General features: G+C 39.7%; 1 protein-coding gene across 1 annotated transcript in view; it reads left to right on the forward strand.

Moving 5' to 3' along the window:
* The first annotated feature begins 4,161 nt into the window (after nt 1-4,161).
* LOC139738687 (protein Churchill-like) overlaps nt 4,162-19,497 on the forward strand; it is a 62,970-nt gene continuing 47,634 nt past the window's right edge. Inside the window, exon 1 of the mRNA XM_071649322.1 lies at nt 4,162-4,252. Coding sequence (XP_071505423.1) covers nt 4,214-4,252 — 39 coding nt within the window. The 5' untranslated portion in view covers nt 4,162-4,213. The remainder of the gene's footprint in view (nt 4,253-19,497) is intronic.

Raw genomic sequence — 19,497 nt, forward strand, 5'->3', positions numbered from 1 at the left:
ATAAACGGTCTGTCCATACGCGCGTGCTATGTGAGACACTCGTGGACAATAAGGAATGAATAAACAAAACCTTATCTATGTTGTGCTGAGTCTATACCTCATTTACTCTCCTAATGACTCACACCAGGACGTCTAAGTTCATTGTACACGCTACCCTTTCCTATACTGAGTATTTTGTTACACAATGTCAAGACGTATCCATGTAAAACAAAACTTTTGACATCGAATCGATACATTGACATAATCATTTCAAAAGTTGTCTTATCTGAAGCACTATACTGCCTACCGCTATGCCCTATGGAGTAATGAATTACCGTACCTTACTCTGATGTATAATCTCGATGAGAAAGACAAAATGATATTATACGTTCATTTCACGCATGCAAACATGTATGGTTTTATTACCAACTAAGAGGAATGCAGCCTTCCATCTCCGTTGACATTGGTTTGTATAGCAATTACTGTGACGTCACAGTGTAGGCATACTCTATTGGCGGATGTCTTGTGATGTCGGATAGGCTCGTAACACATAGCAGAGTTCTTCAAACACGGATTTGGTTTCGCCATCATATCTTCCGTATTACTCACCATTTTCTAAGTATAAATTAGAGCAAACAGCAGTATCAAACGAAGCGCTTCCTTCACTCTTTGTTTTTTATCCTTTTAATAATCAGCATGTCCTCATGCAGGTCACTTTAAAGATTCTGTTTAACATTGTGTGGTGGCCCCATTTCAGATGTATTGTCGAGCACTGCCGACGTAGCTGTTGTGTGACGTTATAAACTCGTATGTAAATGCTGATAGTTATTATACATGTAAACAGTTTGAATATTATGCACAAACACTTTTATACTCATGAAAGTACATAACATGTCAATTTACTTCCAGTAAATTGTCTTTAGAACTTTATAGAGGTGCGATCCCACGGATTCTTTTTTTCAATGTATCACACACTACTGAGATCCAAACTGATACATTTGTGTAGAATATGAGTGTGAGTGTGTGTGTGTTTGTGTTTGTGTGTATGTGTGTGTGTGTGTGCGTGTGTGTTTACAAGGTATAGCAATTACCTAAAACTTTGTTGCATGCTCAGTTACACCTTTCCTAAGCCAGCGTATCGTCATTAGTGAACGCGTCTGCTTGCCATACATTATCGTACTACATAAAACTCGAAAAAAACAAAAACAAACAAACAAACGGACGAACCATACCTCCCCGTATAAGGTATACCAATGCCCAGTTGAATACTAAAGTTATTCGATCGGACTCGGTGTTAGAAGACGTGCCTTCAATAATCAAAAGACAAGAAGTTCATCTGGACTTTGATAAAAAGAGTATAGATGATTATGTTAGACGCATAACATGCAACAGTAAATTCCGTTTAAAAAAGGGGTGTAAGTTGGGATATCGTGAGGGAGATTTGGGAGTTTAAGTTTCTCATGTTTTGATATTATGGCCAGTGCACATTTAGCAGTGGCCTGCAATTACCTCTGAACTACTGTCCTTTCAATATACCTATTGATGTTTTTATTACAAGAGTGGTTGAAAACAGCTGAGCAAAAAGAGGTAATTTATATGCCATGCAGTCATATGACAGACTTTTGTTAGTTTGGTTCAAAAGACTACACGATCACCTGCACTTTTCGATATGCACATGATTCCTCATCCAAATCTTTTTTTTTGCATTGATTTTCATGCTGACTTACCCAGTTTTTCAACCGTCTTAGTCACAAGTAACTTTGAATAGGTCTACAATGATCTTTATGTGCACATATTTATGGGCAGATACAAGTAGGACCCCATACTGACATCGGAAATGATCACAAGGTGTCGCAATATGTTGCATGAGTGACGATGTCATCACTTCACACTTTTCATATCGACTTGTACAATAAACTAATGTTTTCTAATAAAGATTTTGTGCAGTAATTCACCAACAGTAAACTTTTCTCTGTGATACTGGAATGTTGTCGTGATTGGTGGGAAGATGAATCTGAATTGTATCGACTTATAGCACATAAATAAGAAAGGAGTCTGACCAGGGGCAGATCCAGGAATTCTGTAAAGGGGGGGGGGGGGGCAACGCAAAGCAGTTTATATTTCTGGTGCCACATCCGGGTTTAGTTAGTTGAAAAACAAAAGACAAAAACACAAACAAAAGAGCTTCAATACAAATTTTCTCGTGCCACTTCCGGGTTTCATCCGCTTTTAAGCATCTTTCTTTCTGACGCGAATCCCCTTTAACTTTTTTCTTTTTATTTCTTTTATAAAAACAAAAACAAAAACACTGATGTTGTTAAAAGAGGGGTAGTTTTTCACACCAGCACGTACAGTGATAAAATTACGATAAGAATGTTGCGGAAGGGGGTAAAGCGTTTTACTCATGTAAAAAGACGGACATTGGGATTGCTATGTACTAGAAACGTGTATCAAAAAGCTCCAACAGTATGTAGGTCCTAAGACTTCGTATGTGTTGTTATACAGAGCCTAGTCTGACATTATTCACGGGCTCCGAAATTTATTACCCACCAGCATATATTTGACGTATCATATTTTGAAAAATAGTGGTTCAGAGATGTGACTTACGTGTAAAGCATATGCCTACCTGCTTCATCTTTGAATGAATATGAAATTTTACATGGTCAGAAGTTACCACGATAGTTACCACAATATATAGTTCTGAACTGTTGCATGCGTGGCCTATTCCTTGTTCTGCAATCTTGGTTATAGGAAAAAAAAATCTACGATTTTTTTTTTCGAATAGGCCTAATGATTTCAAAAGAATATCAATTCAAATTAATGTATCCCAGTCAACAAAATACAAAAAAGAAGCTACGTAGTAATTGTTATGTGCACAGTTATGAATATTGATACATGAATAATAATGGTTGAATATGTCATCATGTCAGTTCAGTTCAATTCAGTTCAAATGAGATTTATTTCCATTCGTTCACAAAAAGTATCAAAATAAGAGATATACATTATACAATAATCTGTCATTAATTTTTCTAGAAAATGCATAATAAAAGTATCATGAAATATTGCAAACCATACATATATTTAAAGTATGTCAACAATCACATTATCAAACGTACCGTATTCAAAACTACAATATTATCATCACTCTAAGCAATGTATTTTCATATTTATGCCGTTTTATGTATCCACATCACAAACATTAACCAAATACTGATTTCACAGACATAATAATTAGAAACAGAACGATCAATGATTATAATGAGACAACATACAACTCTATAATGCGGTGAAATATCGGAATGCATGCAAGTTGCCCTTTAATAACGCAGGTGATATCACATATTGTACGTATGGTACACCAAAACCATCAAATATATAATTTACAACATCCAAGCATATATCAGTATATCAATATGTATACACATATAATAAAATTGGATACACACACACACACACACACATATATATATATATATATATATATATATATATATACTAGGTATATGATCCGAAAATTATGGAGGAACAGTGAGAGGAATATTGATGCCATGCCAAAGGTACATACACACCGTTTTCTCCTTCCTTTCTCATATATATATATATATATATATATATATATATATACATATATAGGGGGAGGGGAGAGACATTCGAAATAGATTTGTTGAATATAATAGGAAGTAACAAATCTTCAAGGCTTGTTTTTGTTTTTATTTGTTTTTTATTTTTTGTCCAGTGTCGCCCGGGAGCATCGCAAAATACAATGACTAATACATCAAAAGCGAATAGTGCCTTAAGATAAAAGAATTGAAGGTGTACGGCTAAATCAGAAGTGTTCATTGAAATGATTGCTGTCAATCTCAAACACTTGGTCAATCGAAAACAATAGATTATTTTATAAAAAAAGCAAAAGGGAAACCATTCAATCACATCAGAGGCCGAATAAAGTGCGTGTGGTTTGAATAACTGATGTTTCTGACACAAGACTTATAGGCATACATGGGATCATAACTGCCAGGTCTTAATTATCACTTTGTCACCATAGAATGGGATAATCTTCTACATACAAACATTCACTGAGCTCCAATAAGGACTGAGCTTCCTTTCACTTTTTCGTGGACACTGCTGACACACTATTATTGTGTATTTTGCGCCACCATACATCATCTTGCATGCTAACCACCACGCGAGCTGCGTTTTTTTCAACGTCATTATCATTGCACTTCTGACAATCATGTGTGTTGACTGCGTGAAGAATAGACATGTTGACCGGGTAAGAAGTGACCTCTTATTATTCTGTTCAACCTTACTAAGTTCAGTTTTTGTTTTTAGCACTGAAATTTACAGGCAACTATAGTTTTCACATGACTACTAACTACTAGTAGCTGCAGTAGAGGCCCGTGCGGGTGGTAACGGAAATAAGAAGCCCAGCTCCGCCGTTACTCTGGCGTAGAGAGTCGAGTGACACGGTAACAGGCGTCACAACGTCAGTGGATGAGGCAGAGTGCGGCGCTAGACTTCTAGGCTCTAACAACGTTAATATCTCTACTTACTTACTTGGAGTTTACTTGGATCAACTTATTTGTCCCTCCAGGTTTCCCTATCGGCAATTGTGCACTTTACGGCCCTATATTATCGGTGCGAGATTTTACCCTAATCGAGCAGTGCGGGCCAATTCGAGTACCCATCAGGCACCGCGGGTCGACAGCGGGTCTTCCGGCACTGTACTGTGTTCATGTGTGTGAGATTTCGCGTTGGGATGCATGCAGTGTGTGTGAATGTGTCAACGTGCGTGTGCGTGATAAAAGCTCTTACGGTACGCCACATTGTTGCTCTTACGCCCTTCCCCGTGCGGCGCGGCGTGATCGAGTGCGAGCAGACCCTAGACAATCAGGGTGCTGTGCACTGGCACACAACGGAACACAACGAGTGGTAAACTTCCGTGCTTCAATCATGATTTTAAATGAATGAATTTTGTGTTATATCTTAAGCAGGAAATCGCTAATTAACCTGTTGCAGAGAAGATATGTCCACTCGTGGCCTTGGTGAAATTATTCTGTGAAATGATAATAAAAAAATCAAAATCTAACCCCGATTCGTCAGTCTGTTAGTGTTAATTTCGTCTACACGACCAGACGCTGTGCTAAGTGTGTATAGCAACCGATTTACGGGCACACACAAGCCTCGCCGCCCGGGTACTCCTGAGTTTAGGGGCACAACGACATCATTTGATCATATAAATTGTTTAACGGTATTCTTACATGTTCAGCTTCTGAGTGCCGTCATTACAGATCGAATGCAGCGTTCAAAATTGAATTTACAACCACAAATATTGCCAGATGCACTAGAAAACAGCGATGTACCGAGACTCGTTCGTCGATCGCTGAGCATCATCGGCGCGCACGCATTCGCCTGGTATACGTGCACTCCCTACTGAAGTGAGCGCACAATCCGCCGACATCGCCTATGTATGGTGGCTTTAAGCGGCCAAGAACCACAGGAAAATGGCGGCTGTTTTGATCATGGCCGATCGTAATGGTAATTGTGAAGAATTTTCACCACACTTCCAGGGTTTGTTCTCAACGAAGTATGAAAAAATATCACTTTGGGGACAAAGGTCGATGGGATCCTAAAATGATTAGGGCCTAACCCTATTAAGCCCAAGCTATTTTGACCCCTCGCAGGCCCAAGGGGGGCACATTGTGCCCCCCAGTATATAACTTTTTTATTATTTGATGTATCATCGTCATATTTGGCACGTGGGTAGAGTAACTCATACTCTACATGACCGTACATTTGAATTTTCACAAGGTCACCCATGGAGGGCGCTATTTACCAAAATATAAAGAAATACATAGGAAATATGCTAAAAACATGATTTTTCTGTATAATTGCTTCATCCCCATTATATATGTCATATTATACACTAATCATTTTCATATTTGCCACAAATGATAAGCAAGTGGAATTGTATTATTTGTTATGGTTGAAATTTCTCAAGGTCACCATATGGGGGCGCTATTCATATCAACATAGTGATACATTATGAGACCTGAGATGAAATGTTTGGGATGGGTACATGTATAGTTATGACATTTCATATGGGTTTGCATAATACTGGAATTTTGAGATTGCACATTGATAATATATGATAAACTAATGATATTAGAGGCATACATTGGGTGAAGGAATCAAAATAACTCAAAATATAAGGCAATCTTTAGAAAATATCAATGTTTTCAATTATTTCTCTTATATCTATTGTTTTATGCCTTTGTCACATAAAAACAAAGGAAATAATAAGAAAAACTTTCCAGGATCATAACTTCTTCGAACTTTGCTCCTTCAGCAAATTTCAGCCTAGAAATACCTATTTCATACACTGTATTGCTGTTAAATGAAATGGGAACAGAAAAAAGACATAGAATCTGACTGACATGGTTGTCAGTTTATGGTTGCCATAGCAACCAGCAACATCAAATATAGCTAAATTATATATCAAAATGTTTGCAATAAGATTTTAGGAAAAGTCACCAAATTTGGTTGAAATCGGATGAAGGGCGAAGGAGTGGCAAACGAAAATCTGGTAGGGGGGCTTTATAGGGTTAAGAAAGATAAATCTCTCAGTGTAATAACTTAAGAACAGATCATCATTAGATTTTCATCAAACTTTCAGGGTTCACGAGAATTGCGGTCAAAGGTCACAGGTTCCTGAAGTGTTTGTAGAAACGTACAATGAGAAGGAGTACTGGTTGAGGTGGGGATTCATGTTATTGTTTTGCACATTCCTAAGTGAGATAATGAGATACATCTGATGAAATATGAAAGAGCATGTAATTTTGAAAAGGATTCAACGTTTATTTGGATGTAAATGATGTGTTTTGAAATGGCTGAGATATCAAAAAAGGTGATAATTATAAAAGATGACAGACCACGCCTTTTCGAATATGATCCCTTTGTTTCACCTTGTTTTTGGATATCTCAGCCATTTCAAACTGTCGATAGGGCCTACCCCTTACAATTGCTTGCTCTTTGGCATCTCATAGAGTGGTTTCTGAATATCTTGCAAAACATTAAAAGGTAAATCCTCACCTCAACCAAAACTGTACACACCCTTTAAGCTGAATCTCCTACAGTACAGTTTAAGAACGAATGATCAGGATTTTCACTTACCTCGCAAGGTGTCTTACTTATGTAGAAACGATTTTATTGGGGATTGGTAGGTCGAAAGTATAAAATCTTACGGATCTCAAGAACAGATGATTTTCACTAGATTTGCAGGATATGTATCAATAAGAGCTGTGCCAGACAAATTTTCCTTCATTTTTTTTTCAAATAAAAGCAAAAATGGAAGAAGTCTGTTTCTTTTTGCCTGTGTGTAAACTTCCCTTTGAATTGTCCACCCCCACACATTCTATAGCAAATACTTAATAGATTCAGATTCAGATTCAGATTCAGATCATTTATTGTCATGCACTACGGCATAAAAATCTTTACAACAGTCTCCATTAAAAATTTCACGTGTAAAGGAAAATAAATATATATGTATACATAACTGAGAGACAAGTAATATAACACTAAACAAGTACAGGAAGTACACGTATTGTAATAATCAAAATATTGCACTTGGTCCCTGCACATGTACCGGTACATGACTTGTCTTATTACACGCAAAAAGCATGCATGGGTCGGGACCCCCACCCACCCAACACTAAAAAACAATACACGCAAACCCACACCCACACACACACACACACACACACACACACACACACACACACAAGCACACACAAACGCACACACACACAGACACACCCCGCACCTACCCACGCCTCATACACGCCCACATCACACGTGTGCAGCTGAACCATGAGGGCTACAGTATACTATAGTAGCTCTGCGGCTGTACATACCCCTACACAATATCCACACCCAGAGCGTCTGTGTGCGGCTGCGCACCCAAAACACTGACACGTATCCACCCAATGCAAAAGCATACCACATACACATACAGGGGCGTCACCAGCTTTTTTTCAAGGGGGGTGCGTTTTGACACTAAATGTTTACGAGATTTTTTGGACAGACATTTGAAATATAGGAAGCTCTCAATCCCTATAACTTTTACTGTTTTTTGAGGGAAACCAAGCGGGGAAAGGGCACCGGCGCGCCGGTAACTAGGATTTCATCTTGGGGGGGGGGGGGGGGGTGGGGGTTAGTATGCGAGCGAGCAGAGCGAGCGAGCTTGAAAATTTTGACATTTTACAGTCCAAAAACTGCCGTTTGTAGCCACATTTTTTTGCTTTGTAAATTAAGGGGGGGGGGGGGGGGGGCGCACCGGGCGCAACTGCTGGCAATTACTGGCAGCAACATCAGGCGAATGGCATAATAATTAAATGCGAGCGAGCACGGAGAGCGAGCTTGGAAATTTTGACATTTTACAGTCCAAAAACTGCCATTTGGAGCCATATCTTTTCGCTTTGGAAATAAAGGAGGGGTGGGGGCGCAACGGGCGCAACTGCCGGTAATTACTGGCAGCAACATCAGGAGAATTGCATAACAATTAAATGCGAGCGAGTGAGCGGGCGAGCTTGAAAATTTTGACATTTTACAGTCCCCAAACTGCCGTTTGTAGCCCCATTTTTTTCGCTTTGGAAATTAAGGGGGGGGGGGGGGCGCACCGGGCCCAACTGCTGGCAATTACTGGCAGCAACGTCAGGTGAATGGCATAACAATTAAATGCGAGCGAGCGGAGAGAGCGAGCTTGAAAATTTTGACATTTTATAGTCCCAAAACTGCCATTTGGAGCCATATTAATTTTTTTCGCTTTGGAAATAAAGGAGGTGGGGGGGGGGGGGGGGCGCACCGGGCGCAACTGCCGGTAATTACTGGCAGCAACATCAGGAGAATTGCATAACAATTAAATGCGAGCGAGCGAGTTTGAAAATTTTGACATTTTACAGTAAAAAACAAACAACCTGCCGTTTGTAGCTATATTTCTTAGCTTTAGAATTTAAGGGGGCGCATCGGGCGCAACTGCTGGCAAATACTGGCAGCAATATCAGGAGAGCATAATGATTACATTCGAGCGAGCGGAACGAGCGAGCTTGAAAATGTTAAATTTTACAGTCCAAAAACTGCCGTTCTTTTCTTAGCCATATTTTTTCGCTTTGGAAATTAAGGGGGGGGGCACCGGGCGGAACTGCTGACAATTACTGGCAGCAACATCAGGTGAATTGTATAACGATTAAATGCGAGCGAGCGAAGAGAGCGAGCTTGAAAATTTTACATTTTACAATCCCCAAACTGCCGTTCTTAGCCATATTTTTTCGCTTTGGAAATTAAGGGGGGGGGGGGCGCACCGGGCGCAACTGCAGGCAATTACTGGCAGCAACATCAGAAGAATTGCATAAAGATTAAATGCGAGCGAACGGAGCGAGCGAGCTTGAAAATTTTGACATTTTGCAGTCCCCAAATTGCCGTCTGTAGCTATATTTTCTTGCTTTAGAAATTAAGGGGGGGGGGGGGGTGCACCAGGCGCAACTGCCGGCAATTACTGGCAGCAACTTCATGATAATGGCATTACGACTAAATGCGAGCGAGAGGAGCGAGCGAGCTTGAAAATTTTGACATTTTACTGTCCAAAAACTGCCATTTGAAGCTATATTATTTTGTTTTGTTCGCTTTGGAAATTAAAGGGGGGGGGGGGACGCCCGGTGTGCCCGGTGCGCCCCTCTCCCTGGATCCGCCACTGGTAGTCAAGGGTGTGGGTTTATGTTCATGACTGGGGGAGGTATGACCAGCGAGGTGACGTCGAAGTGACCAAGCGGGGAAAGGATGTCCAAAATCTGCACTTTAGAGCATCCCCTAAACTAATTGTGCGTGTTTGTTTGTGTGTGTGTACTATATGTACATGGAAAAGTTAGGAATTAGCCCAGGTCAAGTCTTTTTATTGGCAATGCAAGACATTTTTACATAGACTAGTATGTAAAGCAACACCGCAAAATCAATGATCTAGCTTTCATCGAAGCGTAAGGTACAAAGGTGTACATTCTACATCACATTGCGCAACATTGTAGCGACTCTTCGTTCGGATGTACTGAGTACACTGCGCACATCCTGCTTATATGCAGAATGCCAACCAGGAATCACGCTGAATCACAATCTTTTGTCGGGTCCGGGCTTTTTGAACAATGTTTCACACTATATACCTATCTAATTATGGTTAAAAGAAATCATAGAAAAATATCTTATTTCTTGATCACCCTTTCATTCAAAAGCAGTTTACTAACACTTGAATTACTATTTCGGTAAGTTACGCCACTGCTTTTGGGTGAAATAATTGGACAGATTTCATGAATTCTAACAAAAAAGCAAGAAAATCTTCTCATTTCGGGAATTATTAATTATGGGGGGGGGGTGCAAAATTAAAATATGCTTGCCCCTCCAATATCTTCATGGGGGTAAATTTTGTTTTTCTGTCAAAAAAAAAAGATAAGAAAATCTTCTCGTCTCTGGAATTATGGAGGGGGGGGTGGGCAAAATGATATGCTTGCCCCTCCATTTTTTTTTCATCTTTTTTTAATGAGGCTAAGGCTCGCTCTTGGGCTGGCAATATGGATTGGTCAGAAGTAACGTACATAGACCCTACATACTTGTAAGTAGCACACGTACATGCAAACGTGTATAAGTGCTCTGTATCGTACGGATGTACAGTACGGTCGATAAATAGTAAACACTGTAGAATACTAATAGATATGTATAAAATCTGTGCTGCCAGAACCAGGGGTGCGAATTGATTTTGTGTGTGTGTGTGTGTGTGTGTGTGTGTGTGTGTGTGTGTGTCCCTGGTGCAAAATGCCAAAAAAAAAAAGAAAAAAGAAAAGAGTAATTATTTAGCGTCCGGCGTTGAGGTCGCTCGCAGACTGATATTTTTTTTTTTTTTTTTTTAAGGATCTGAAGGGGGGTGCGTTCGCACCCAGCGCACCCCCCCTGGTGACGCCCATGCAGCAACGTCAGGTGAATGGCATAACAATTAAATGCGAGCGAGCGGAGAGAGCGAGCTTGAAAATTTTGACATTTTATAGTCCCAAAACTGCCATTTGGAGCCATATTAATTTTTTTCGCTTTGGAAATAAAGGAGGTGGGGGGGGGGGGGGGGGCGCACCGGGCGCAACTGCCGGTAATTACTGGCAGCAACATCAGGAGAATTGCATAACAATTAAATGCGAGCGAGCGAGTTTGAAAATTTTGACATTTTACAGTAAAAAACAAACAACCTGCCGTTTGTAGCTATATTTCTTAGCTTTAGAATTTAAGGGGGCGCATCGGGCGCAACTGCTGGCAAATACTGGCAGCAATATCAGGAGAGCATAATGATTACATTCGAGCGAGCGGAACGAGCGAGCTTGAAAATGTTAAATTTTACAGTCCAAAAACTGCCGTTCTTTTCTTAGCCATATTTTTTCGCTTTGGAAATTAAGGGGGGGGCACCGGGCGGAACTGCTGACAATTACTGGCAGCAACATCAGGTGAATTGTATAACGATTAAATGCGAGCGAGCGAAGAGAGCGAGCTTGAAAATTTTACATTTTACAATCCCCAAACTGCCGTTCTTAGCCATATTTTTTCGCTTTGGAAATTAAGGGGGGGGGGCGCACCGGGCGCAACTGCAGGCAATTACTGGCAGCAACATCAGAAGAATTGCATAAAGATTAAATGCGAGCGAACGGAGCGAGCGAGCTTGAAAATTTTGACATTTTGCAGTCCCCAAATTGCCGTCTGTAGCTATATTTTCTTGCTTTAGAAATTAAGGGGGGGGGGTGCACCAGGCGCAACTGCCGGCAATTACTGGCAGCAACTTCATGATAATGGCATTACGACTAAATGCGAGCGAGAGGAGCGAGCGAGCTTGAAAATTTTGACATTTTACTGTCCAAAAACTGCCATTTGAAGCTATATTATTTTGTTTTGTTCGCTTTGGAAATTAAAGGGGGGGGGGGGACGCCCGGTGTGCCCGGTGCGCCCCTCTCCCTGGATCCGCCACTGGTAGTCAAGGGTGTGGGTTTATGTTCATGACTGGGGGAGGTATGACCAGCGAGGTGACGTCGAAGTGACCAAGCGGGGAAAGGATGTCCAAAATCTGCACTTTAGAGCATCCCCTAAACTAATTGTGCGTGTTTGTTTGTGTGTGTGTACTATATGTACATGGAAAAGTTAGGAATTAGCCCAGGTCAAGTCTTTTTATTGGCAATGCAAGACATTTTTACATAGACTAGTATGTAAAGCAACACCGCAAAATCAATGATCTAGCTTTCATCGAAGCGTAAGGTACAAAGGTGTACATTCTACATCACATTGCGCAACATTGTAGCGACTCTTCGTTCGGATGTACTGAGTACACTGCGCACATCCTGCTTATATGCAGAATGCCAACCAGGAATCACGCTGAATCACAATCTTTTGTCGGGTCCGGGCTTTTTGAACAATGTTTCACACTATATACCTATCTAATTATGGTTAAAAGAAATCATAGAAAAATATCTTATTTCTTGATCACCCTTTCATTCAAAAGCAGTTTACTAACACTTGAATTACTATTTCGGTAAGTTACGCCACTGCTTTTGGGTGAAATAATTGGACAGATTTCATGAATTCTAACAAAAAAGCAAGAAAATCTTCTCATTTCGGGAATTATTAATTATGGGGGGGGGGGTGCAAAATTAAAATATGCTTGCCCCTCCAATATCTTCATGGGGGTAAATTTTGTTTTTCTGTCAAAAAAAAAAGATAAGAAAATCTTCTCGTCTCTGGAATTATGGAGGGGGGGTGGGCAAAATGATATGCTTGCCCCTCCATTTTTTTTTCATCTTTTTTTAATGAGGCTAAGGCTCGCTCTTGGGCTGGCAATATGGATTGGTCAGAAGTAACGTACATAGACCCTACATACTTGTAAGTAGCACACGTACATGCAAACGTGTATAAGTGCTCTGTATCGTACGGATGTACAGTACGGTCGATAAATAGTAAACACTGTAGAATACTAATAGATATGTATAAAATCTGTGCTGCCAGAACCAGGGGTGCGAATTGATTTTGTGTGTGTGTGTGTGTGTGTGTGTGTGTGTGTGTGTGTGTGTGTCCCTGGTGCAAAATGCCAAAAAAAAAAGAAAAAAGAAAAGAGTAATTATTTAGCGTCCGGCGTTGAGGTCGCTCGCAGACTGATATTTTTTTTTTTTTTTTTTTAAGGATCTGAAGGGGGGTGCGTTCGCACCCAGCGCACCCCCCCTGGTGACGCCCATGACATACCACATACATAATAGATGATTTTAACAAAAGTTTGCAAAGATTGGCGAAAATATTATGTATGACGGTCATTCGGAGACAGAAATGAGTTTGTGCGCTATAAAAGGACAACAACAAAAAAGAAGAAGAAGAAGCTACTTAGGAACAATTTCATTTTTGTCTTGTCCAGTGATATTATGATGCCTTCCATAATGCATTCCTAAAAGCAATTAACTGGGCATCTTGTAGATTCCTAATTTCCTGTTGATTTTATGAAATATTTTTTCTGACAATGTTTCGATGAAATCAGAAAAAGCATAAAGGGTCGGCGGAGTGGATGGGAGTTAGTGCATATTCGGTAATTGTTCAAAAGTTCCCGTTAAAGAAGGTAGGCCTGGTTCCGTGATATGAAATACTTGATTGGCCAACGTTTGTGAAGACTGGAAAAATGTGAATAAATGGCAGCCGTTCAAAGGCGGAAATGTCTTGTTGTGCTGGGAAAATAATCCTAAATCTACTGTCTTCTGGTAAGTTGCTGAGAGATAGAAAATAATGATTTTTTTTTCTACCGAATGATTCTTGGAAATTAAGGCAGTTACACCAGAAAGCTTATTTATCTCTCATTTTCTGTTAGATTAGTCAAAGATGGTTCCTCTCATTAAATTTTGATAGCCAATGTTTAAAGAATATCATTGGCGACAGATTGTGAAGACTTGTCACAATATGAATTGTAGGCAGTCTTTTAATTCCAGAATGAGTGGTTGCGATTGGCCATGCAGTGGTGGATATAGGACTCACTATGTTCGGGTAAAGTCGCTGTGAGCTATAGAATTCCACTTTTTCCTAAACGCATGATAATACAAAATGTGGGCAGTTAACTCTTATGTGCCACGTTCGCACGCCCGACTCAGTCAATGGCGTGCCAACTTCGCATATTCTGCTCAAACCCACAAATCCGCCCAAACCAATCGATAAATCGCCAAATACCACAGTACAATTAAAGCGTTTCTCGGGATTCTGTTCCTCTTACATTAAGCTTGCATTTTTTTTTTGTGGGAATTGACCAGCAAGCAGTATTCTGTCCTGGATTTGCCTGTAAATTCTAAGTTTCTCTCACTGTTTTGTGTGCAAAAGTCATGACTTCACAGCAATAGGCCTACAACTGCTGGTCATTTTAAAAGAACGCAATCATGTATGTGTTATATACAATTTACATCAAAGCGAAGCCTGGCATGTTATCCTCAATTTTGTTCACCACAATAACTCATGTCCATCTTAGCAGAAATCTATGAAAATTCGCATGGATATAAAAAAAAAACCGGAATGTTTTCTCCAAAGTATGACAATGTTGGTGTCTCAGAAGAACGTGGCACAAAGGGGTTTGTGTCATGGCAGAAAAGAGTTAATGAAGATACCTTACCTATCCTTCATTTTATGTTAGATAAGCAAAAGATGATTCTGATAAAGTTTGATTGAAATTAATCAAACTAATAAAGTGTCGGTGCCCGTTTAAACCAAGGAGCAATTAAACAAAATCATAGCATTTTCAGTTTTAGTTTAATCTTTCCCTTTAAAGTCATGGTTGATTTCTCCTAATCTGTGATGGTGCGTCTGCCCCTGCTTCGACAGCTAATACTGTAAGGATGACATTGATTAAAACTTGTGAAGAATGACCAAAAATGGATCGGAAGCCGTCCAAAGTGAGATTATGAGTTGTTGCGCTATATGCAATGGGATAAAATGAAAGTGGCGAATTATGCCCCACTTATAGTATGAGTATTGTGCGAAAAATGGGAAAATTAGAATACAACTCACAACCAACCTGCCAAAATAGTTGCTTTCTCATGTAAAGTATTCGCCAATATTATTTTAGCGAGAAATTCCCAATGTACAATACAACTGCACATGTATTTAATTACGTTCTGCATATGTAGTTTTTAGATTCATCAAAGCTCTGTCTTGTTTTTCTCCAGGCGAGCTGTCACAAACACACACAATATCCAATTTGAATATAAAGTACATTGTAAAGAATGCTACATGATATTATCAAAGAAAAAGAAAGAAATTGAAACGACCATAATCTTAAATATTATAAAAGAAGAAAAAACTTAAAACTCAAATTATACGATGATCTAACAGAAAAAAATAGGCGTAATGAAATTTACAAGCTGTACTAATGCTTGGAGCCCGTCAAAATATGTGTGCACAAAGCCTATGGGGTTGTAACGGGGGAGGGGTCAGAGGCAAAAAAAGCGTTCCGCTTTGAAGATAACTAAATTGATGTCAAGATAAACCTATAGAAGTTGTAGTCTGATATCTCCTTCACACATTCTAATCGATTTCATAAGACGAAAAGTTGTTTCAGGTCCGTAGAATTCATAATTTCAAGGGCAATGTCATAAGCCGTCATTTTGGTGTACAAAGCCTATGGGGTTGTAACGGGGGAGGGGTCAGAGGCAAAAAAAGCGTTCCGCTTTGAAGATAACTAAATTGATGTCAAGATAAACCTATAGAAGTTGTAGTCTGATATCTCCTTCACACATTCTAATCGATTTCATAAGACGAAAAGTTGTTTCAGGTCCGTAGAATTCATAATTTCAAGGGCAATGTCATAAGCCGTCATTTTGGTGTACAAAGCCTATGGGGTTGTAACGGGGGAGGGGTCAGAGGCAAAAAAAGCGTTCCGCTTTGAAGATAACTAAATTGATGTCAAGATAAACCTATAGAAGTTGTAGTCTGATATCTCCTTCACACATTCTAATCGATTTCATAAGACGAAAAGTTGTTTCAGGTCCGTAGAATTCATAATTTCAAGGGCAATGTCATAAGCCGTCATTTTGGTGTACAAAGCCTATGGGGTTGTAACGGGGGAGGGGTCAGAGGCAAAAAAAGCGTTCCGCTTTGAAGATAACTAAATTGATGTCAAGATAAACCTATAGAAGTTGTAGTCTGATATCTCCTTCACACATTCTAATCGATTTCATAAGACGAAAAGTTGTTTCAGGTCCGTAGAATTCATAATTTCAAGGGCAATGTCATAAGCCGTCATTTTGGTGTACAAAGCCTATGGGGTTGTAACGGGGGAGGGGTCAGAGGCAAAAAAAGCGTTCCGCTTTGAAGATAACTAAATTGATGTCAAGATAAACCTATAGAAGTTGTATTCTGATATCTCCTTCACACATTCTAATCGATTTCATAAGATGAAAAGTTGTTTCAGGGCCGTAGAATTCATAATTTCAAGGGGAATGTCATAAGCCGTCATTTTGGTGTACAAAGCCTATGGGGTTATAGCCGGGGAGGGGTCAGAGGCAAAAAAAGCGTTCCGCTTTGAAGATAACTAAATTGATGTCAAGATAAACCTATAGAAGTTGTAGTCTCATATCTCCTTCACACATTCTAATCGATTTCATCAGATGAAAAGTTGTTTCAGGTCCAAAGAATTCATAATTTCAAGGGCAATGTCATAAGCCCTCATTTTGGTGTACAAAGCCTATGGGGTTGTAACGGGGGAGGGGTCAGAGGCAAAAAAAGCGTTCCGCTTTGAAGATAACTAAATTGATGTCAAGATAAACCTATAGAAGTTGTAGTCTGATATCTCCTTCACACATTCTAATCGATTTCATAAGACGAAAAGTTGTTTCAGGTCCGTAGAATTCATAATTTCAAGGGCAATGTCATAAGCCGTCATTTTGGTGTACAAAGCCTATGGGGTTGTAACGGGGGAGGGGTCAGAGGCAAAAAAAGCGTTCCGCTTTGAAGATAACTAAATTGATGTCAAGATAAACCTATAGAAGTTGTAGTCTGATATCTCCTTCACACATTCTAATCGATTTCATAAGACGAAAAGTTGTTTCAGGTCCGTAGAATTCATAATTTCAAGGGCAATGTCATAAGCCGTCATTTTGGTGTACAAAGCCTATGGGGTTGTAACGGGGGAGGGGTCAGAGGCAAAAAAAGCGTTCCGCTTTGAAGATAACTAAATTGATGTCAAGATAAACCTATAGAAGTTGTATTCTGATATCTCCTTCACACATTCTAATCGATTTCATAAGATGAAAAGTTGTTTCAGGGCCGTAGAATTCATAATTTCAAGGGGAATGTCATAAGCCGTCATTTTGGTGTACAAAGCCTATGGGGTTATAGCCGGGGAGGGGTCAGAGGCAAAAAAAGCGTTCCGCTTTGAAGATAACTAAATTGATGTCAAGATAAACCTATAGAAGTTGTAGTCTCATATCTCCTTCACACATTCTAATCGATTTCATCAGATGAAAAGTTGTTTCAGGGCCGTAGAATTCATAATTTCAAGGGGAATGTCATAAGCCGTCATTTTGGTGTACAAAGCCTATGGGGTTATAGCCGGGGAGGGGTCAGAGGCAAAAAAAGCGTTCCGCTTTGAAGATAACTAAATTGATGTCAAGATAAACCTATAGAAGTTGTAGTCTGATATCTCCTTCACACATTCTAATCGATTTCATAAGACGAAAAGTTGTTTCAGGTCCGTAGAATTCATAATTTCAAGGGCAATGTCATAAGCCGTCATTTTGGTGTACAAAGCCTATGGGGTTGTAACGGGGGAGGGGTCAGAGGCAAAAAAAGCGTTCCGCTTTGAAGATAACTAAATTGATGTCAAGATAAACCTATAGAAGTTGTAGTCTGATATCTCCTTCACACATTCTAATCGATTTCATAAGACGAAAAGTTGTTTCAGGTCCGTAGAATTCATAATTTCAAGGGCAATGTCATAAGCCGTCATTTTGGTGTACAAAGCCTATGGGGTTGTAACGGGGGAGGGGTCAGAGGCAAAAAAAGCGTTCCGCTTTGAAGATAACTAAATTGATGTCAAGATAAACCTATAGAAGTTGTAGTCTGATATCTCCTTCACACATTCTAATCGATTTCATAAGACGAAAAGTTGTTTCAGGTCCGTAGAATTCATAATTTCAAGGGCAATGTCATAAGCCGTCATTTTGGTGTACAAAGCCTATGGGGTTGTAACGGGGGAGGGGTCAGAGGCAAAAAAAGCGTTCCGCTTTGAAGATAACTAAATTGATGTCAAGATAAACCTATAGAAGTTGTAGTCTGATATCTCCTTCACACATTCTAATCGATTTCATAAGACGAAAAGTTGTTTCAGGTCCGTAGAATTCATAATTTCAAGGGCAATGTCATAAGCCGTCATTTTGGTGTACAAAGCCTATGGGGTTGTAACGGGGGAGGGGTCAGAGGCAAAAAAAGCGTTCCGCTTTGAAGATAACTAAATTGATGTCAAGATAAACCTATAGAAGTTGTATTCTGATATCTCCTTCACACATTCTAATCGATTTCATAAGATGAAAAGTTGTTTCAGGGCCGTAGAATTCATAATTTCAAGGGGAATGTCATAAGCCGTCATTTTGGTGTACAAAGCCTATGGGGTTATAGCCGGGGAGGGGTCAGAGGCAAAAAAAGCGTTCCGCTTTGAAGATAACTAAATTGATGTCAAGATAAACCTATAGAAGTTGTAGTCTCATATCTCCTTCACACATTCTAATCGATTTCATCAGATGAAAAGTTGTTTCAGGTCCAAAGAATTCATAATTTCAAGGGCAATGTCATAAGCCCTCATTTTGGTGTACAAAGCCTATGGGGTTGTAACGGGGGAGGGGTCAGAGGCAAAAAAAGCGTTCCGCTTTGAAGATAACTAAATTGATGTCAAGATAAACCTATAGAAGTTGTAGTCTGATATCTCCTTCACACATTCTAATCGATTTCATAAGACGAAAAGTTGTTTCAGGTCCGTAGAATTCATAATTTCAAGGGCAATGTCATAAGCCGTCATTTTGGTGTACAAAGCCTATGGGGTTGTAACGGGGGAGGGGTCAGAGGCAAAAAAAGCGTTCCGCTTTGAAGATAACTAAATTGATGTCAAGATAAACCTATAGAAGTTGTAGTCTGATATCTCCTTCACACATTCTAATCGATTTCATAAGACGAAAAGTTGTTTCAGGTCCGTAGAATTCATAATTTCAAGGGCAATGTCATAAGCCGTCATTTTGGTGTACAAAGCCTATGGGGTTGTAACGGGGGAGGGGTCAGAGGCAAAAAAAGCGTTCCGCTTTGAAGATAACTAAATTGATGTCAAGATAAACCTATAGAAGTTGTATTCTGATATCTCCTTCACACATTCTAATCGATTTCATAAGATGAAAAGTTGTTTCAGGGCCGTAGAATTCATAATTTCAAGGGGAATGTCATAAG

The sequence above is a fragment of the Diadema antillarum genome, unplaced genomic scaffold, assembly GCF_040938485.1.
Source record: "Diadema antillarum isolate AM-2024a unplaced genomic scaffold, OU_Dant_1.0 scf00000029, whole genome shotgun sequence".
Taxonomy (NCBI): domain Eukaryota; kingdom Metazoa; phylum Echinodermata; class Echinoidea; order Diadematoida; family Diadematidae; genus Diadema; species Diadema antillarum.